Source organism: Pipistrellus kuhlii, unplaced genomic scaffold, assembly GCF_014108245.1.
Source record: "Pipistrellus kuhlii isolate mPipKuh1 unplaced genomic scaffold, mPipKuh1.p scaffold_m20_p_5, whole genome shotgun sequence".
In the NCBI taxonomy this organism is placed as follows: domain Eukaryota; kingdom Metazoa; phylum Chordata; class Mammalia; order Chiroptera; family Vespertilionidae; genus Pipistrellus; species Pipistrellus kuhlii.
The window spans coordinates 63,766,786-63,789,431 of record NW_023425551.1 but is presented as its reverse complement, the minus strand read 5'-3'; the positions used below and the strand labels follow the sequence as shown (position 1 = coordinate 63,789,431).

Sequence of the window (22,646 nt, the reverse complement as noted above, 5' to 3'; positions counted from 1 at the left end):
ATAGAGAGCAGTTAACCAATATAACCCAAAATAAATTTAAATGTGTGTGTGTGCATATATATATATATATATATATATATATATATATATATACAACTTAAATATGTTAGGTTTTCTTAAGGATGATGATGTGTTTTGATGTACTTAGGTTCCAGAAAATAGCTTTAAAGCATGTTTTAAAATGAGTTACTAATTGAAGACCATTTGGTGGATTACGTGTTCCTTTTAATTTGTAAACTCAGAGGAAAAAATATCCTGCAAAAATCTGTATACATTCAATTTGTCTGATATGTGAGGAGCATGTTAAAGCAAGTGAGAAAGTACATGTAATCTTAATTATTGTAAGTGAGAATTCCTGTTATGGGGTTTTCAGAAAAAAATCCACAATGTAAAGTGTGCTGGGAAGTTTTCCTAATGAAGAACAGGATTGTGTCCCCAAAGCCATCATATAACGCCTGGAAGAAACATCTTGCCCTGCCACAAGTCAAGACCACCTCAGAGGTATGATCTTAACAGTCCTATTTCTGAAAGTCAAGGAAATGTATTATGGAGAGAGAAAAAAAACACACACAAGGAGAAGTCTTTAAGTAACTTTCTAAATGACTTTAACTTGAGATAAAGAATTCTCTGAAGCCACAGGGAATGGGAGGCAGAATTTAAATGGCGGCATGAAGTAATTTAGGCCCCGATGACCGTGTCAAGTCAGATTTATGCCCAAACAATGACTTTCAGAAAACAATCAATTCTGAATGAAATCATTACTGGATTGAAAACAGAGACCTCTGATAAACATACATCTTAGTTATCTAACTCAATAAAAAGTATGGCTTTGTAAAATCCACATCCATCTATTTTAAAGACAGCACAATAGCCCTAAACTATAGAGCAGTCAGAGATTTGATTAATTAAATTATTATTATTCCTTCTTTTATTTATACTTCTTTTTACTTTTATTTTTTTTAAAAGGCACATCTCTTCCCAAGGAAACTCACTTCAATTCTTTAAAGATGAATACAAAGCCTCCATTCTATATTTTATCTCTAAAACCCAGGTAAAAGGAAAAATAAATACATTTATTCATTCATACCTGCATATATTTATGCATCTCCCAAATGCCCAGGCTATTTGTAAGAATGTCAAAGAAACAGCAATGATCCTATACTGAAGTTCTTCTCAGAACAGGTACCCTCCTGACCTTCCCAGAGGAATTCCCCATTCACCTGGAGAAGCACCAGCTGTCTCTCAGGATACAGAAAGACCTGGGAAATATAAGACATCTCCCATTCCTGAGTGCCTGGCCTGTCCCTTGTCATCTCCTAAGATGCACCTCCGTAACTTAAAATAGGCAGAGAGCCCTAGCTTATTTGGCCCAGTGGATAGAGCATCAGCCTGTGGACTGAAGGGTTCCGGGTTTGATTCCAGTCAAGGACACATGCCCAGGTTGTGGGCTAAATCCCCAGTGGGGGATGCAGCCGATAAATAATTATCTCTCATCATTGATCTTGTTCTCTCTTTTTTTCTTCCCCTTCCTCTCTGAAATCAATAAAAATATATTTTATAAAAGTAAAAAACAAAATGGGCAGAGATTAAGTGGCTAAAAATATTCATAGAGGCCCAAGGCCACTCAGTAAACAAGAGGATTGTATACTGCTTCTCATTAATTATATCAATTATTGCTGCTGCTATACCTCCTGTAACTCTCCCTCTAATACAAAGCTGCCCTGGTGTATTCCATCTTCTGTTTCTTTTGTAGTTACTAACCCTCCTGTTTCCTCTGGTGACCACTCTAACCCATGTCTGCCCACGACACGCCAGCCCACCCCTTGCCACTGAACCAAGCTGCTTGATGAATAAAGCAGAACAAAACAACAAGCATTTATTTAAGAAGAAACCTGTACCAGGAGCCATCTTATACATTATCTCACTTAAGTCTTCACAAAAGCCTATAAAGAAATCTCAATTTCATAAATGAAGAAAGAGTCAAAGACATTATTAAATAACGTGCCCAAGATCAAACAGCTTGAAAGTGGCAGATCCATCAGGAGATCTGCCAGAGATCCATCCAATAAGAACAACCATAGAAACATAAAATAGATATAGTTTGCATCAGGGTTTCTCACATTTGCATGCTGCATACATTATTTTAAAAAGATAATAATTTTGCAAAGATCGTAGTTAGAAAATTAATGCAGGTTTTTTCCAGGGGCAAACAAAGAACTTAGAAATAAAACTGTGTTTTAGGAATTAAGCTAACAAATCAACATGGGGATATGAGCAAATACAAATAGGCATCTTGGATGTGGACCAGCTACCAGAGCCAATAGGCCTTGACTAAATCCATGGGACTGTATTAACTAATTGAATATATTTAAAGAGCATGTACTTCAAGGAAAGTTAGCAGTTCTAATGTTGTCTGTACCCACTGAAGCTTGAGAAGTTCAGTAAAGTTAAGCCAATAGGCCACCTGCCAGACAGCTATCTATTATGGAGATGGACATGTGGATATTGAACTATCTGTGGCTAACAGGGAACACATTACATTCATATAATTTTTCCCTTCTAAGAGAGTAGCTTGCTCCCGCCTCCACAGGAAAAAATATGGAATCAGGGTAATGCCAATAACTGTTCCATTTGACAGTAGTCATCAAGTAAAAACCACTTTCATCTAGTAATAAAAGCTTAAAAATTTTTTTAAATATAGTTTATTGATTTCAGAGAGAAATGGAGAGAGAGAGAGAAACATCAATGATAAGAGAGAATCATTGATCAGCTGCCTCCTGGATGGCCTCTAACTGAGAATCAAATCTGCAATCTGGGCATGTGGCCTGATCGTAGGTCAGTGCTCAACCACTGAGCCAAACCTACGGGGCAGTAATAAAAGCTTCATTAGTCAATGGCCACTGACAAATTACTGAAACCACAAATCTTGGATTCACCAAGGGGAACTCTATTGAATGGGAGTCATCATAGGTAACAACATCCTTATCTTCTCTGAGTGACTAAAACAACTGGGCATATTTGTGTATTGATGTGTTTACCTTTTCACCATCTCTCCCTGGTTCTCCTTTGTAACCTGGTAGTCCTCGTGGTCCCTAAATTAACCACAAAACAAAATTCAGTCAGTTATGGTTTTATGGCTCACTAGAAATAGTATTTCTAAAATATGCATAAACAGGTCACATACTTGTATTCCTGGGGATCCTGGAACACCTGGGGATCCTGAGATTCCCTGATATCCCTAAAGAGAAGTGAAGAGTAAATAATTAACATTCCACCCATTCCCAAAGAGCAGCCCTCCATTTCAGGATTCACGCCTGTCTCAAGTTCCTCACACCTAAGACTTCACTTAGTTAAGAAATCAAAATAATAAAGTGTCAAATGCTTAATAAGGAATTCATATCCTTCAGCTTTTAGGATAAAAAGGTCTTAAATATCTCAAGATTAATAAAAATACTCAGAAATGCTTCAATCAAAAGGAAGCCTTTGGGATCATAATATAAAGCCAAAGTTCACATCCTCTAAACAAATGTGCTGCACATTAGACACATATTCAACACATTCAAGAGAAAACACTTAAAACTGGAGGATTAAACAAATGTAATACATTTTTAAACTTCCTGAATTAATGGCCATCCGAGCTAATCCCTAGAATAAACTAAACCTTGATGAATAAGTCTGTAACAGCCTTTGGGATGCTCATTTTAGAAAGCTGCTATGTTAACCCCAAGAATATGGTCGTGACATGTGTCCCCCACCTCCCAAGGCTGAGCTGTCTGCTGAGGCCATGGTCCACTTCCATCTGTACTTCTTACACATCCCTCCAGAAACTTGACCCTCAGTAAAACATCACATCTTTTTCAGACAGGGGGAACTCCTCATTCTTCACTTAATACATGGGGACTAAACTCCTAAACGAACTTGCAGGCCTTGAACATTTCTCTAGGTTCTCAGGGTCAATGTCAGGTTGACCTGGACCACTGCAAACACATTTACCTGCCTTATTTAGATTCCCGTTTCTCCCACTCTATTCATATCCCATCTTTCTCAGATCTTACTGTTTGGACACAGCTTTCTTTTGTCAATAGTATTAACATAGATCTCATTCGTGTTTCAATCACATTTTCATTCTTAAATCCAAAAGCTTTCTTTTCATGTAGCTCCTCATAGATATCTGCTCTGGTCTTTGTAGTCACCCAATTACTTGTCAATATCTTTTCAGCTGCAATTTTAGAGACATCATAACTACTATTTCCAAATATTTCTTTTACTACTCTTTGCTAGCTCTAACAACAACAACAACAACAGTGGTTGTCTCCAAAAGATCAGTCACAGATTATAGTTTTTCTCTTTTTATATGCACTTGCATTTCTTATTTTGTAAAATGCCCTCAGTTACTTCCTGAATGATGATGACTCCATCATTTCCATCACTAACCATCATCCTTCCCGTCACACACCATTCATATTCCACAGAGTATATCATTATGCTTTAGTCAGGATTTCTCTCGACTCCCTTTGCCTGATCCTTAACCATTTTACTTCACCAGTGAGTGAGAATCATCAGCAACCTTCCATACTCCATTCAAAACAACCAGTGATTCTCAAACCTGCCATAGGCTCTCTGGGTGGGCACTGTCTCTGTGTCCCCTTGAGAAGAGGAACCAAATCTAACTCATTTCTGTATTTCCAGCATGAAATAGAGCCAAACCTACAGGGTTTGGCTCTATTTTCTGTTTATCAAACATTGGAAGAAGTCACCTTCAAATCATCCACACGGCACATAAGAGCGAAATCTCTCTTCCCCCGAGGAACCCTATTATGTTTGTGCTCTTTCCAATAGCAAATTGATACTTTAGTAATGCCGTGTGGTTCATGTTCTCAGGATCAGTCAAAAGAAAGAAGTCAACCTACACAGGGTTTGCTCAGCTGTATATCTGTACCACTCTGGCTATCACTGAATCTCCTTCCCTCACCACTTTAGAATCAGAGAGGCCAGGAATTGAATTTCAATTCTATCACTGTTGGTACAAGCCAAAATAGAACTAGGTTACTTAGGAATGCCTCCACCGGGTCTATCCTTCAGATTCTTCAGTATCTTGCATGCACTCTCTGGACAGTCTGACATAACTTGCAATAGGCTGTTGTCATTGGGAGAAATAATAATAGCAATGATTTACATACAACTTGTCATGTTCCAAACTAATAAATTCACTTAATCTTCACAATCACTCTTTAATGTAGCCTTATCTCCATTTTAAAATGAGGACACCAAAGCACAGCAGGTTAAGTGAGCACCTAGAGAAAAGACATATTCATAAAATTCTCTAAAAGAAAAGTTACCATGGAGATTAGCTATTTATCAAAATGATTTGTCATCTTCACAGTTCACATTTACTGAATTATTTTCTCTCACGTTTTTTTTTCCCAAATGTTAAGCCAAATGTCATATCTGCTTTATTACTTTTTTCAGAAAGTTAATCTTTTGGAGAAGATCAAAAACTGTTATGCTATCTCTTCTCTTCGAAGAAGTTAATGCATTTTTATATATACATGACATTTCAATGGATTAAAGTAACATGAAGATGACCCAGAATGTGTTTCCAGTTCACCTCTGACTCATAATGTGACCTCAGACAGAGAAATCAAATCCCCAGATCCAGGGACAACACAATGAAGTGGAAAGACAATGAATTTTGTAATTGGAAAAGACCTTGGGTTGAATTTTTACTTCTCCCTTTCTACAGGATTTTGGCAAAGTCACATTGCCCAGTTAAACCTCAGTTTTTTACCATAAATCAAGATACTAATATCTACTTTACTTGAGAAAAGAAACATGGTGTTATGGGTGAAAATGTCTGGCAGATGTTAGGATCTCAATAAATATTTCTTCCTTTTCTTAGAATCAATGATTATTGTATAATCCTATGAGAACATTTATGGAGGATGTTATTCTGTAGCCTTAATAGCCACCATTAACACATGGGGAATGGCAGATCCAGTCATCATCATGATTTAACCATTTTGCAACATTCGTACATATCTAATCCTGAACATGTGAGCAAGGCCTCAGTGTATTTTACAATGGCTCTCTTGGTTTTGATTTTGGAAGAACTACAATAAAGGAATAGTATCTATGTCCCAAAATACAAGAACCAAGCTACTTTCGTTCATTTTTTCTTAACTTACCAGGAGACAAGGTTTTAAAAACTCAAGTTGTATAAAGAAATTCAAAGATTGTTTTAGAAACTACAGGAAGCATGATTGGTAATAAAATAAAAAACAAAACCACATCCAAGGTGGGGAAATCCCAGGGCAAAACACCAGAAAAAATTATTTTAAATTCAGGAAAAAAAAGTTTGGACTAAAAACCAGGAAAATAAAGGTTAACAGGGAGAAATATCATAACAGAGAACAATTTCCAAGATGAGCAAAAAATAAAACGTTGACTCATAGCAGGGCACACTAAAACAAACAAACAAAAAATGCCCTGAAACAGGAAAAATTATAAGCTTTTCATATAGTTTGCTGAGCTTTTATTTTCTCAAATACACAAGTTTCTATGTTGTACACTGTAACTTTCACACGATCTTTGACTGCTTAATACTTGTCAACATTAATTTTACCATTTTGCAATTATTAGTAGATCCAAATATCCACACTACCCCATCTGCAAGATTTCTGACAGTATTTAAGTTTTTCCCATGTTCAGAAAAAATTTCTCTGTAGATGAGTCATTTTATAGGAAAAAAATATTCTCACTGCCAAATTGTAGGGTTGAAGTATACAAAGTCAATTTACTTTTCTTCCATGATTCATATAATAGTTGCCATGCTCCAGGAAAGATATATAGTTTTAAAATGGAAATTGGTAATAAAATCATCAAATGTGCTAGGGTCAAAATGGCTAGTGAGCCCAATTCTAATAATACTACAAAATAATCTGCCAATATAAATATATAGTATTTTAAGTAGTGAGAATATTTTCTTTAAATACTCTAAACTTAAGAATGAGAATAAAAATCCAAAGAAATTATTTGGAATATCACTTATTTTTTAAAATGTATGAATGTAATTTAAAGTTTATTCTATTTCACAATTTTCTTCAAAGTTTTCCAAAATTCCAACAGATACTCTTAGGTACACGGTCAGGGTAACTAGGTAACCAAAATCAAGAGTCTACTTTTAATGTCCACTGTGGAATCTTCTACTCATTGGTGGACTTTATAGCTCTATACAACTAAATGTGAAGAATATTCATGAATCTTTATATATATATTCCTATAAATTTATATATATATATATATATAAATTTATAGGAATATATGTATATATTAACATATATATTTAATACAGAAACTAGTTTACCATGTAACCCAACTATTCATCAAATACGTACTTAAACTATTTAACTTGTATTACTTGACTACCAGATCACATGAATGTATATAAAATTACACCTGAGCTAAGTTCTAAGAAAGAACTGTGATGCTATGGGAGATGAAGAGGAGACAGTCAAGCCCTAGCCTATTTGGCTCAGTGGATAGAGCATTGGCCCACAGAATGAAGGGTCCTGGGTTCGATTCCAGTCAGGTGCATGTACTGCAGTTGCACAGTAGGTCCCCGCATGCAGGAGAAAACCAATTGATGTGTCTCTCTCACATCAATGTTTCTCTCTCTTTGTTTTCCCCCCATCCTTCCCACTATCTCAGAGAATCAATGGAAAAATATCAGTGGGTGAGGATTAACAATAAAGTAGACAATCAAGGGAAGCTTTCTGAAGAGCTGAGCTCAAAGGAACACTAAGGAAAGCACAACACGTAAGAGAAAGCCCTTCAATGTGCTAGGTGGCATGATAGGATGAGCCCTTTCCCTGGAGATGAAAGAAGAGATGTATGTAAACATACCGCACACAGACTGGAATGACAGAATGGAGGTTATGTACACAGCTTGTGGGTCTAATGAAGGACTTTGATCTTAATCCAAGCCATTAAATCAGGTATCACACAATCAGACTTGAACTTTAAAGAGGTTACTTTCACACTGTGAAGGACATATTAAAGGGAGCAAGAAAAAGTACGTATGGAGATCATAGGGGAGGCTCTGAAGGGAAAGATAATGGTAGGGAGAATCTGAATCCATTCAAGGAGTCGTCTAACCTGATGATGGGTTACAGAAGGTAAGGAATTTGGAAATGTGGAATAATGCCCAGGATTCATGCTTGTGCAGTGGATGGCTAATCAACATCACTGATTGAGGGAAGGACTCTGAGGGAAAATATAGTTTAATTAATTGAAAAATAGGAATACAAAAATGTTAAAAATATTTTTATGAGCTAAGACAAATGATTTATATTTGACAATGAGAAACGCTATGCTTCTGTGAGGGAAGAAGAACAGAATTGCTACTTTAAATTAAAGCAAACATCTACTATAAATGAAATTTAATCGAAATCTAATCCTCCTTCCCTTAGATAAAGGTGAATGGGTGATAAATTCATAGCAACATCAGCCACTTTTCATTAATAATTAGCTTTGAGCTAAGCTCATGAAAGAATAACACTGTCTACTTTTGGCAAATAATCTCTGCAGATATAGTTCAGTTCTTAGATTCATAGAATTTAATTAAATTTAGATAAATTAACTTGTTCCCCAAGGAATTTTACACTTAAAGTTATACCAAGCTTATTTCAAAAGAAGAATGCATTCTAAGTTTATTTCAAAAGAAAAATATACAACTTTTTAATATAAGAGATACCATTTTTCATAATTCTTACTTCTCAACCTAAATTTCTATTAATTATGCTTTATATTCAGAAGGAGGTAACTAATAACTAATCCCATTTCCTCTTTTGCTGCTCTGCAATAATTTTCCCATAGTACTTACCATCATCTGATATTACTTATTTTTAAGTTATTATTGTGAATGTATTATCTGTTTCTCCCCAGTGGGATGTGAGCTTCAATAAAACAGGAGTTTTGTCTATTTTGTCTATTTTGTCTATTTTGTTTGCTGCTACATTTCCTTAGCCTAGAAGAGTGCCAGAAACAGTGGCATACCCAACAAATATTATGTATATGACTGGATGAATGAAAGAATATAAAAAATAAGCAAACAGACATAGAAATAATGGAGGGCTAAAGTAGATTTACAATGGTAACACAAATAAATAATACAATAATAAATAATAATGTAAGAATAAATTTTTTTTTCATGTACTCATGACTATAAAACTACTTTTGCCCCCTCCAGTATTTATTGAGTCTCGCTTGTCACTAATGCTGAGGTCTATAAAAATAATCATAGAGCCGAGACCGGTATGGCTCAGTAGATAGAGCGTCGGCCTATGGACTGAAAGGTCCCAGGTTCAATTCTGGTCAAGGGCATGTACCTTGGTTGTGAGCACATCCCCAGTGTGCAGGAGGCAGCTGATTGATGTTTCTCTTTCATCGATGTTTCTAACTCTCTATCCCTCTCTCTTCCTCTCTAAAAAAATCAATAAAATATATATATATTTTTTAAAAAATTATAGAAACAACCCTGCATTCATAGAGATTACAATCAAAGGAAGACACACTATACACATGAATTTATCTTTAAAATCATAAATACTAGATGTGGAATCAAACAATTTCTTGAATAATTTAATTAAATACACAAATAACATTAGTGTATATATATATATATATGATGTCTATGTATACATCATTATTGTCTACATTATCTATAACATATAAAATATGTTTCTATTTAAGAAGCATATGCGATAAATTTGGAAAGATCCTTATATGAGATTTATATAAGGGGAGTGCTGGAAAACAATGACTTAGCTAGCAACTAAGTGTCGTCCAGGAAAGCTTTAAGAAAGAAATAGTAAGATTTTATTACAGAAAAGGAAGATAAACTGCCCAAGTGTAGAATAGTTCATTCGAGGCAGATGGCCCATCTTTTAGTTTATGAGTGTGACTCTCATGAGGGTGTGTGTGTGTGTGTGTGTGTGTGCTTTATAGGAGTGGGAGACACGGAGATAATAAACACTTTTGCTAAGGAACGCAAATTGAGGTGAAGTGAGAGTCCAGGTAGTAACTTCTCTTTCTCAGAGTATGTTTTTTATACACTTCATAATTAAGCTTTCTCTTGTGATTCCCCTTTCCAAGCCAAATAATAGCATGGCTTTGGCTTTTGTCCTAATGTATTCCAGTTTCCAGGTCTTTAATCTTCATGGCTCTCAGCCTTAAACTTCCCACAGCTCTTAAGCTGTGGAGTCCACAATTGGCACATTTTCAGTTAAGAGCCTGGAAAGAGACAAGCATAAAAATCTTGTCTCGTGGGCCCTATTGTTCTACTACTAATTATTCACTCCCTGTCAAGTATACTCTCAAGCCCAGTACTAGTCTCCCCTGTCCCCCTTTCCTCTGATTCTCTACCATCATTCTTGAGGATTTTAAAACAGTATTTCTTGTTTGGATTACACCTGAAGTTCAGTAAATCCTCCCCCCATAGCTGTTTTCTGAGTTCTATTATCTCCCAGTTACTCTTTGCTGAATGAAATCCAGACCCTACACATCCCTAAAGTGTAGTAGCCTAAACCAAATCCAAAAGCAGGACTGACATCTTTCTTAATATAGACATTATATGTTTACTAATGATGCCAAAAGTTACATCATCCTTTTAGGCATCCCCATCACATATGTTGATCTCTTTTCACCAAGGTTAAATTCAAATAACATCTCCCAGACAAATAAGAGCCATATGTTTACTCCAGTTCAATTTCACTGTGCTAAAATAGTCATTCTCCAAGTTTGTCAACATTTTTTTGGACCTTCATATCATCCCAAACACCAAAGCAAATTCCAAAAATAAAATCAAGAATTTAAAATTCTTATAAACCATAAAAAAGAAAATGAATATTAAATATCTTGAACTCCCCAAAACAAAAACACTGGAAGAAACTACAAGAGAAAAATATTTGTGGGAAAATATTACATTTTTAAAAAAAAGTAAAAACATAATTATAAGCCAAAGAAATAGAAGCAATATTTACAATATTATAGATTGATAGATAAAAGGATGAATTCTCTTCATGCATAAGTTCTCTTTAATTGATATACAAAATACTATAAAATTGGTTTTAAAAAAATGAAAAACACTTCACAAAAAGGGAACTCACCAAATGTAAGACTTCAATATTCAACTACCACTAAAAATTTCTACTAGACTATTTAACATAAAAAAATTAATATATCCAAACCAAACTTCTGATTTCTCTTGCCTAGTTTTCTCAATCTCATCCTTCTACATCTCATTGGAATTTCCTTTGACTTTTCTCCAAAATTTATATCCAATACATCAGCAAATCCTGTCAGCTCTAAATTCAAAATAGCCCCAGACTGTGCATAGTAGTTCTCTTCACCTCACTACTACCAACTGGTCCCCATCATCTCCCTCCTGGGCTATTTCAAGAGCCTCCTGACTGATCTCATTGCTTTTGCCCTTATCACCCTAAAATTTATTCTCAACTCAAAAGTTAAATTCCTCTTTGAAATAAGTTTTATCACATCGATCTTTGACTCAGGACCCTGCAATGGCTCTTGAGTTCACCCCAACTGAAAGCCAAAGCCATCACAATGGCCCAAAGAACTGAACTCCATGTCTTCTTTCTCCCTCCTACTTATACAGCTTCATCCCCTACTAGCCCCATCCCTACCCCTATTTATTTATTCGTGGTTTGATAAAGTCGTGTAACTCTGAAATTCCCCATCTGTGCTGACTACCACTTCTGTAAGGTTTAACCCTCCATAGTAAGCTGGCCAGCTTTGGAATCTGTAGACCTGAGGAAGGCAGGAATATGGGGGAGGGGGGGGAACAGCATCTCTAAGTGTGACCTATTCTTTAGTCTATTGGTCCTGAGTCACTCTTAAGGCCAGTGATAAGAACAATCAGCTCCAGAATTCTGTAGCTTTGCCCAGCTTACCATTCTTAGAAAATTTGGTGCCCTTAATGGAATCTTAGAAAATCAGTCTGGAGAGAACCTGGACCTCCTCTGCATTATGTATCCATTTTCCAGATTAAGAAACAGGGGGCTCTCAATAGCAAAGCAATGTTTAAAAGCAAAGCAGAGAGCAAAACAGCTGTAGATCTCTCTGCCTACCAGTTAAGGCTTTGATTTCAGTAAAATAGTTTACTTCATAAAGAATAATTATGACGGAAAACAGACAGAAGTGAGCATTGTAAAAATATCAACTTCTACAAAATCTTAAAATAGTCCTATTATGTTTCCACATATGGCTTCCTTCTAAAAAAAAATCAGTGTTGTGTCTTTTATTTTTTTTAAAATCCTCACCCGAGGATATTTTCCACTGATCTTTTAGAGAGAATGGAAGAGAGAGGGAAATACAGAGAGAAACATTGATATGAGAGAAACCAATGTACTGGTTGCCTCCTATACAACCCTGTCCAGGGCCAAGACTAAGGAGGAGCCTGCAACAAGGTATGGACCCTTGCCCGGGACCCTTTGGTCGTAGGCCACCACTCTACCTACTGAGCAAAACTGGCTAAGTGTTGTTCTACTCTGATTACCTAGCACCATGGTCGGCAAACTGGGCTCTCAAGCCACATGCAGCTCTTTGGCCCCTTGAGTGTGGCTCTTCCACAAAATATCACGGCCTGGGCGAGTCTATTTTAAAGAAGTGGTGTTAGAAGAAGTTTAAGTTTAAAAAATTTGGCTGCCAAAAGAAATTTCAATTGTTGTACTGTTGATATTTGGCTCTGTTAACTAATGAGTTTGGGACCACTGATAGCAGGACAGATAAATATTTCCTTGCCTCTCTTTTTATAATGATAAAAAGAATAAAATATGCTCACACACTGTGCTGATTGTAGTTATTGAACTGATGGAGAAATGAGAAACAAGTGGAAGGATTTGAAAATAGCTCTTTAATTTTTGTTGAAGGCATTTTCCTTATGAAAATTAGTATTTCTCCAGAGTGGAATAATTTACTATTTAAAGCTTTGGTTGACTTGGCCTGGTTATAATGAGAAAGAGAGTCAAATTGCTTATTGAGGGGGGTTGCACAGAACTAAATCCAAACAAAGCAGAATTCCCTTCGAATTGTTCCAAGTTTCCTTGGTCCAGATGGCTTCAATCGCCAGCCAGAGGCTCCACCCACACCTTCCCACTCCCGCTGCGCGCTGGGCCTGGACACACGCTAATGACCCTCAGCTGTTCTGGCTCCCAGGCCCACTTTCTCTTCCTGCTTGGCCACCCAATCTCCTATCTCCTGCAGAGAGAAAGAAACTGGGGGACAGGGGGGTATTTAAGAAAAAAGTCATGCCTCTGGGTAAACAGAATTTGGGTTAGTGTATCAGTTTTCTCTTGCTGCTACACCAAATTACCCCAAACATAGTGGCTTAAAACAATACAGACTTACAGTTCTGCAGATCAGAAGTCCAAAAGTGGTTCTTAGGAAGCTAAACTCATAGTGTCAGGGGCTGCATTCCTTCCAGAGGTTCTAGGGGAGAACCTGTTCCTTCCCTTTCCCAACTTTTAGAGTTGCCTCACTTTGATATCTGCTTCCATCAGCGCGTTCCATTCTCTGACTCGGGTACTACTGCCTCCCACTTATAAGGAACCTTGTGATTACACTGGGCCACTCAGATAAACCAGGATGATGCCTGCATGTTTAGATGCTTAATTTAATAATGCATGCAAATCCCTTTTGCCATGCAAGGCATCGTATTAGCAGGTCTTTTAAGATCAGAACGTTACCATTATTCTATCACAGTTAGTTCTTTCTTTAGCATCAGATATCATCTGATATCATCTAACAGCATCTAACGTGCATTATTTCCTAACATCTAATACCAAATACTACATAGCTACATGTATATCTATAATAATAAAAGGGTGATATGTTAATTAGACCAGACATCATTCCGGATGTCCTTCCAGATGAAGCTAGGGCCGGAGGGAAGCCTGGGTCCCAGGTGCCAGAGGGAAGCTGGTACCAGCAGCCGGGGGAAGGAAGGTCTACTCTTGCATGAATTTTGTGCATCGGGCCTCTAGTCTATACATAAAATCACATAAACATACATGACAACATGTGTATGTATTGAAGGTAATGAGACAATATGTCTATGATAGCTTAAATAAGACTCAGCAATACCCATGATTATTGCATCAGGCTAATTGCAACAACTCTCCAGTGCTTTCATTCATGGCAAGATATTGAATAAAGAGAAGAAAAAAAAAATGAAGCAAACTAGAACTGATAGCCTGTGAAAGGCCTGCTCCCTACTCATCTCCAAATACTGCCCAGGATTTTTTACCACTGGGAAAAATAAAAGCCTAAATAAGTTAGCAGTGTTGGGTTGTTGTGAGTTGCCAGCAGATGACACCTCAGCCTGGGCAGTGTATCTGCTTTGGAGTTGGCACAGCATGCAGCTGCCAGGGACAGAAAGTCCATGTCCCAGGGAAGGGGTCTCCAGCCAAAGGCAGGCTCATTTATAAAACTCAGCTCATCCACTGTGATCATGGCAGAGCCCGCACAGGACCTCCGGCAGCGTCGTTGGTGGTGCTAAGAGCTGCAGGGAGAGAATGCAACAGATTCACGTGACTCTCAGAATGGATTATAAGAGACACTGCCAGGCTAATGCTGGAGATGAGAGGAGTTGAGGATAAAGGTAAAAGGGACATGTTGGGTTTGGAAACTACTCATTTCATTCTATGCAAAATAGAAGCAGTCGGATACATGTCACCCTATTTTCCGAACTACACCACCTCACTATTTCTGTACGTATTGGCTTGGTTCTCTAGTCCATATTTTTATCCAAGATGAACTGGAACCAATGCTTCCCAAAGGATTTTCTTTCTGCAGAAATCTAAAATATCCAAAAATCATCATTTTCCCCCCTCCCACCTCATTTTCTTTTCATCATAAAAATGCTATAATATCTCCTGTCTTTTTAAAAACCTTACTTTGGCCCTAGCTAGTTTGCTTAGTGGTTAGAGCTTCAACCCACAAACCAAGGGTTTTTTGTTAGAGTTCCAGTCAAGGGTACACACCTTGGTTAGCTGCAGGCTGGAATCCCAACTGGGTTGGGCCCTGTGGGAGGCAATCAATCAATGTGTCTCTCTCACCTCTCTCTCTCTCTCTATCTATCTATCTCAATCTCTATCTCTCTCTCTCTCTTTATCTCTCTCTCTCTTTCCCCCCACCCTCCCTTTTTATTCTTTTCTAAAAACCAATGAAAAATATCCTTGAGTGAGAATTAAAAAGAAAACCTTCCTTTTATCCCAAAGATGCCCCCTGCTATTACTCCATTTCTATTCCTCAGTTTAGTCCTCAGAAGAAGCATCTATAGTCACTGTCACCATTTTGTCTTTAGAATCTGACCACATCTCTTCCCCACCACCACATCACCCTAGTCCGAGCTACTCTGACGTATCAGGATACTGAAATAACCTCCAATCTGGTCGCCTGCTTCCACTCTTGCCCCATATTAACAAGGTGTGGCAAAAGTAGGTTTACAATTGTTCATATGAAAAATAATGAATAAATAATAATAAATAATAATACAAGAATAAACTGTTTCACATACTCACAACTGTAAGCCTACTTTTGTGCCATCCTGTATATTTCTCTTTCTAAAAAGTCAGATCAAGTCACTTTCCTTCTCAAAATCCCCTGAGATTGCCATCAGGATATTTAGAACGAATCCCCGTGAGTTAGTTGAGCCTCACTGCCCCATTACCCAACTCCTCAGCCCCAATCACCCAGCTCCTCAGCCCCAGTCACCCACCCCCTCAGCCCTAGTCACCCAGCTCCTCAGCCCCAGTCACCCAGCTCCTCAGTCCCAGTCACCTAGCTCCTCAGCCCCATGCACCCAGCCCCTCAGCCCAATCACCTAGCTCCTCAGCCCACCCAGCTCCTCAGCCCCAGTCACCCAGCTCCTCAGCCTCAAGCACCCTGCTTCTCAGCCCCAATCACCCAACCCCTCAGCCCCAATCACCCAGCCCCTCAGCCCCAATCACTCAGCTCCTCAGCCTCAAGCACCCTGCTTCTCAGCCCCAATCACCCAGCCCCTCAGCCCCAATCACCCAGCCCCTCAGCCCCAATCACCCAGCTCCTCAGCCTCAAGCACCCTGCTTCTCAGCCCCAATCACCCAGCCCCTCAGCCCCAATCACCCAGCCCCTCAGCCTCAAGCATCCAGCTCCTCAGCCCCAAGCCCCCAGTTCCTCAGCTCTCTGCAGCTCCAGTTGGCTACCATTTTGTTACCTCTTCAGAATCCCTTCTTTGACCATCTCTTTCTAGAGACACTCACCTGCATAATCAACCCCTTTCCCAAGCAACACTGGTGTCAATGGCCCCAGAACATCACTGCTCTTCAAAAATTATATATATATATTTTTTGTATTAAATTTGTCAGCACCTCCCAGAGACATGACAAGCTCCTCCTTCATCCCAATGGGTACTGATGTTTAACATGAAGCCTAGAGTGCTTTAACTCCTCAAACATTATTGGCTCATAATACAAATTTCCCTATCCTTCATGGCAACAGTTAATGTCCAATGATAAAGAAACTCTTAGGAGATACTTTTTTGGTTGCAACTATTTAACATCTGATATTTATTTACTGCTATAAACATTCTGATAGTAACTTAACTGTAAATATTTGCCAAAAATGCTTTAAAGTGGATCTGCTTTGTGTTTCTTTAACTCATAAATACCCCTTAAGTTCTCTTGAACCTTAGAAGATATTTTTTTGCAAATTGTAAGTGTACAGAAGTACATTCATCTTTAGGAAAATAATATAACCTTAAAAAGAGTTTTAATGAATAAAATAAACTGATGAACAAAATAGATCCAGAGACATAGAAGCATGGAACAGACTGTGAAATCTCAGAGGGAAGGTGGGGGAGAATGGGTAGGTGAGAATAGATCAGCCCAAGAACTTGTATGCATATGCATAACCCATGGATACAGACAATAGGGTGGTGAAGGCCTGGGGCAGGGAGCAGGGAAGGTTAAAAGGGGGAAAAAGGGGACATATGTAATTGTTTTAACAATAAAGATTAATAAAAAAGAGTTTTAATTTGTATGAGAGAATTTCGATCTAAAATGAAACTGGAGGATATAAAATGGAAAATCTCATGCATGTGCCTTCAGAAAAATAAAACTTAAAAGAATGAGAAACTGATTTCCCATAAATGCCTGATTTACAGAAAACTGAGAATGTTAGAATTTTCTTAAATGATAAAAACTTGATCAAGGGTTGCCTCATATCAGCCTTGGAAAATTTTGCTCATGGTTCCCAGAGGCATGAACAAAAACTGGCTGAATAGAGCTTTGCTTGTATGAAGACTGGTTTTTGCCTGCGTGAGGAATTTTCAACACTAATCTCCATTTGTTCATGATTTTAACTGAACTCTCCCCTCTTTACATTCCTTCTTCACAGATATCAAACCCTCAGGAGACTCACCTATAGTTTGGTACAGTTTGTGTGTCCTGAATTACAATTCCTCTACTATTCCCAAATAAACATGTCTTTTTGACAAGTCTGAGCTTGACACAAATTATCTCTATATAGGTCAACCCTTGGGAATTTCCATAGATGTGAAGGGAAAATATAAGAGGATTTCTGAAAATAACTAAATATTGATACTAAGAATTCACTGAACAAGTCTTTAAATGTCGCAGACATGTATGCAATTTTGAAGTATAATACCTAAAGAATTACTAGAATGCTAATATTATTGACCACGCCAGTCTGGATGCTCCCCTCAGCTTGACTAAACTTTATACTGGCTTCTTCTTGACCCTAGACCTGGACCTCCCTTTCCTGAAATTTACTTTAGAAAATTTATAATTGTAAATTCTTTATCTGCCCCTTTGAGTTGTAAATATTTTTAAACCTTCTCACTAACTTTACAACTAGCAAGGAAGATCTTTCTCAGGGACCATCCCTTTGCAATGTAGTCTTTAAAAAAGATAAGTGTCTGCATCTATCAGTCTCTGTGGGAAGCCAGTACCCTAACTTCCATGGGTGCCACTTAGCAAATACAGATGGCAGGTGGCTTACTTACCAAGGAAAATGTCTACCAAGCTCAGGATAACTCAAGTTGCTCTGTCCCACTGATCAACCTCTCCCTTCAGAGTCCTCCAGTATTTTTCCACTAGCTTACTCCAGTACTCAAAAATCCACCCTCTTTTTGTTTCAGCTAATCGGAGTTCGATCTCTCTCCCTTATTCCAATACAGTCTTAAATACAGTCTCCCTTACCTATTTAACTTTGCCGAGTGAAATTTTATCTTTGACACTATAATCCCAGGACTGGAGATGACTAAGCTTTCAGTACTCACAGGCTTACCATCTTGACCAGGCTGTCCAGGGTAGCCAGGGTTCCCAGGCTGTCCAGGGTCACCCTAGAGAGGAAAAAAACAAAAAACTTTCTCAATACAAAACAACCAACTATATTGGTGCAGTCAGAGTCTATCAAGGTTCAGAGTCAATTCCATTAAAGGCAGTTATCTGTATGTTAAAAACAAATAAACAGAATTCCTAAAATGGGGATTAGAAAAAAAAAACACCATATTCTAATTGCCTAGCTTAACAAATAAAGGTTTTTTTTAGTATGTAAAACTTATTTGTGTGCAACTACCAGGTATAACAAGTAAAGTATGTTTCCCTGATGTAAAATATTAATATTTATAACAGGGCACATTTTTAGAATTCTAAAAAAAAAAATGATTATCATAGCAAATACAGTTTCAATGAGAGTAATATTTCACTCACTGTCTACAGACTTAATTCTGTTCTACATGTTGTACTACAGATATTACTGACCTATGATACAATAAGTCAACTCATAATTATTTATTAAGAAAAAACAGTACAAAGCTATGTGACCTTACATATGGGATTCACATGTAAAGCTGCACAACAGTCATTTTTTTCAATCCAGTCAATGTGTCTCTTTGCCTATATTTAAAATGTCATTGAACATGCTAAAATTCTAAAACTTGAATATTTTTATGAGAGTGAGTGAGGCCCAAGCCAAACAACCCCTTAGTCTTTTAGCACACGTAATACCTAAGAAATGAAGAAATGACCTTTGCTCTCACAAACCAGAGATCTTCAAAGAACATTATTCTGTACAACATGGCAACGAGCCCAGGCACATTCTATGGAACTCTGTTATGCAAGGGCCAGTACTGACCATTCAGAGTAGGGGTGTCGAACTCAATCAGAGAAGGGGCCAAAATCTAAAATCCAGCCTAAATCGCGGGCCGAATGGTTTACTGAACAGTCATAAACTGTCATTGTGATGGAAACGCAGAGGAGTGCAGTGATGACAGCGCGGTGCGGGCCACATTGCAAGGCCTGGCGGGACGGATTTGGCCCGCGGGCCTTGTGTTTGACACATGTGATTCAGAGGGTCACCACCCTTAAAACAAAACAAGGAAACAAGGAAAGGAACATTTTTTTTTTTGAAGTGAGGGTGTTTTATAATTCCACTCTAAGAAATACTTCACAAATCTATATATATAAAAAAGTCTAAGCGACCGAACAACCAAACGTCTGAACAACCAGTCAGCCTGTTGCTATGATGTGCACTGACCACCAGGGAGCAGATGCTCAATACAGGAGTTGCCCCATGGTGGTCAGTGTGCTCCCACTGCGAACCTCTCGAAGCAGGCAAACCTCCCATGGCCCCTCCCCCTGGCCTGCCAGGCCCAGGCCCCATCAGCCCTGATCATAGGCCAGGCCAAGGGACACCACCAGTGCACCAGGTCTCTAGTAATATCATATTCACCTATTATTGAGTTCTTCAGGTCCACATTGGGACATCTTGCCAAAAAAACCACTAAGTCTTGGCCATCAGAACCAATAAATTCCTACACAGAGACAACTGATTTTCAACTCAATAATTCTGCACTATTTTCAGCAAGAAATCACACAGAATCCCAGTGATTATATATTAACTAAGGGTACTTTCACAGAGCCAGCTTTACTGGTTGGAAATACTACTTCAGGCTACTGGCTAGGGAGATTTGTTCCTGAAACTAAACAGAAAAATGGAAAGAACTGTGTGAACTCGATTAAGGGGCCAATGAAGAAGGGATGGGCTCTTCACTTAGGAGTCATCCAAGAGGCTCAGCATAAGGAAAGGTTGAAAAAAGGAAAATGTAATTTTTTAAAAGAGAGAATCGCTGTAAATCTAGAGAGGAAAATAATGCTGAAACGTTTAGTATCTTGCTAAGAAGGCATAATTTATAATTTGGATCCAAGGATTCTAGTGTTAGCTGGGCACTAAAGAGCAACATTCTGGCTCTCTAAGCGTGCTAGAATGTTTCTTTCCTTATTTTCAGGGGATCCCCATTAATCTCTAGCTTCCCTGCCATCCTTCTCTATCCATGTTCATGTTGGACTCACTGCCTTTCGATAAATTCCATCGTTCTTTTCTCCCGGGAAGATGATTTTCTTCCCTTTCTATGTAAGAGTCATTATGCCAAAATGTTCTATCACTGCACCTTCCTTGTAACTCCATTTTCTCCTGATATCTTTTCCCACTGAAATGATATAGCAGTTCCTGTGTCACTGATCACTTATTTATAACTGGAGTTTTCTCATTTTTTACTTGATTAGTCTTCTTCACTTATCAATTGGATTTATATTCCTTGAAACAGGGTCCACATTTTCTACTTTTTTTCAATGCTGTGTATCAAGTAGAGATTCAATAACTATTTGCTGATTGATTTATTTCAAATAAAATCTCCTGTGAATGACCTCTTTATGTGCAGAATATTAATTATGCACAAAATCTAGGACATGGGAAGACTCTGAGAAGGTTTAACCTCTCCTATGATGAGCCTGAAATAAAACTTTGGCACAAGAAGAAACAGAATTTGTTTCTATGCTACACAGAGGCACAAAACACACTTAACAGTAACCTTTTAAATGAATCAAAACCAAGTTTCCAAGGGGAAAAAATCACCCACAAGATAAATCCAATGTGCCTTCGTAAGGACCATAACACTGGTCAACGGCTCTACAAACGGAAAGTAATCTCTTTTGCAGGTTTTATTATTACTGATAGAGTTTAATGGTTATTTTGACCACTACCCTACTGATTTATTAGCAGAAACTCAGGTAGGTTTGATGTTGTTTCCATAAAATTGAAAGAATAAAGTAAAACCCTAACAAATTTTGGAGAGAAGGCCAATTAGAATAAAAATTCCATTATATTACTGTAATAAAAGTTGACACCCAAACTTTATTAGTTGTTCACTGTATGCTAGGGACTGCTTTTAAAGATTTACATACATTAAATGACTTCCCATAATAACACCACAAAGCAAGTAATATTATTCCCATTTTACATGTAGGAAAACTGAGGCCTGAGGAGGTTAGGTAGCTGGCTGAAGGCCACGGAGCAGTAGTGAAGATGGAATTTGAAATCATTCAATTCTGCTCCAGAGTCCCTGTGTCTACAAACTACTCTGCCTGACTACATTAAAATTCAAAAACTAATCAGAACCAGACATGGGGACTGCTAGCAAATTGAACATGGAAAAAGATTTCCAAATGCATTAAATTAGACATATATTGTAACTTATCGTACAATTGTGATAAATTCTCAATCACTTTCTCCTAATTTAGTTGAAACACTTGCATATTTTGAATTTTTAAAAATATGTATCCAGCTGAAAAGCAAAACTTACTTATATTGAATTGAATTTGTGCCACAGGATTTTTGAGTTGTCGACGGGAGTGGAAATGTCATGGATTGAGTTAAACCATCTCTGAACGTGGCTTCTCAAGCAGTATAATTATGAATAATTAAAATGAAAAATCGCTGTGCTTGCAAAAGCAAGCTAATATTTTAAGTTACTCATCTAAAACAAATGTCTTTGGAACTCTTCATGCAGAACCAAATCCCATGTTAACAATCCGTTTTCTCAAAATCTTTGTGCCTTCATTCTAATCTTGGTGTCCACAGGAGTATCAGACCTGAGACCTGTTCCACTCTCCAAAGCAGCCTCTTCCCTCCCTCAAAACTCAAACACCCACTTTGTTAGGTGAAAAGAATCTACTGAGTCTAGGGAAATTAACATAAAAATGTAGATGCCTAGTGACCCCTGAAATTTTCCAAAGGCTTTTTGTATTCAGACAGGATACTTTAAAAGTCCAAGTGAATCACTTTGATGTAGGATTATGAGGGTGAAACAAAGGGCAGCAGCAGGAATACAGCTGGAGAGAGAGTGGCATTTCAGAGCAAAGAACTTATTAAGAAATTGTTCCTTTCTGAAAAAGGAAAAGAAAAAAAGCTTTCTTTTCACTTCTGAACGAAACATCTAACATTTAAGGTTAGATCAAATGTAAAGTGTGTCCCCACAAATGTCCCTATGTCTACTGAAAGTGATGGAAGGGGCTGCCAACTGCATGGTAAGGTCTTTCAAAAGGGAGTTGTTTGTCAACTGGAGATTGCTGGACTTTTCATACAGAACAAGGGCGTTCCAGATAAGGTAGTAAGGAGGAGGGGTAAATCTTATTATTTCAATAATTTCCTAATTCATTACATTAAAAAATATCACTATTAAACACTGGGTTAGATAGAATTCCAAAGGAGAATTTAGTTTGTATTTG

At 37.8% G+C, this 22,646-nt stretch overlaps 1 protein-coding gene across 2 annotated transcripts in view; it reads right to left on the bottom strand.

The window, feature by feature from the left end:
* COL21A1 (collagen type XXI alpha 1 chain) overlaps positions 1–22,646 on the bottom strand; it is a 167,375-nt gene that overhangs the window by 62,378 nt on the left and 82,351 nt on the right. Inside the window, exons 10-12 of one of the 2 annotated variants that reach the window (XM_036414888.2) lie at positions 18,359–18,421; positions 3,185–3,238; positions 3,039–3,092 (exon numbers count right to left, since the gene is read on the bottom strand). In XM_036414888.2, the coding sequence (XP_036270781.1) occupies positions 3,039–3,092; positions 3,185–3,238; positions 18,359–18,421 (171 nt within the window). The remainder of the gene's footprint in view (positions 1–3,038; positions 3,093–3,184; positions 3,239–18,358; positions 18,422–22,646) is intronic. The other variant, XM_036414889.2, reaches the window with a different exon arrangement.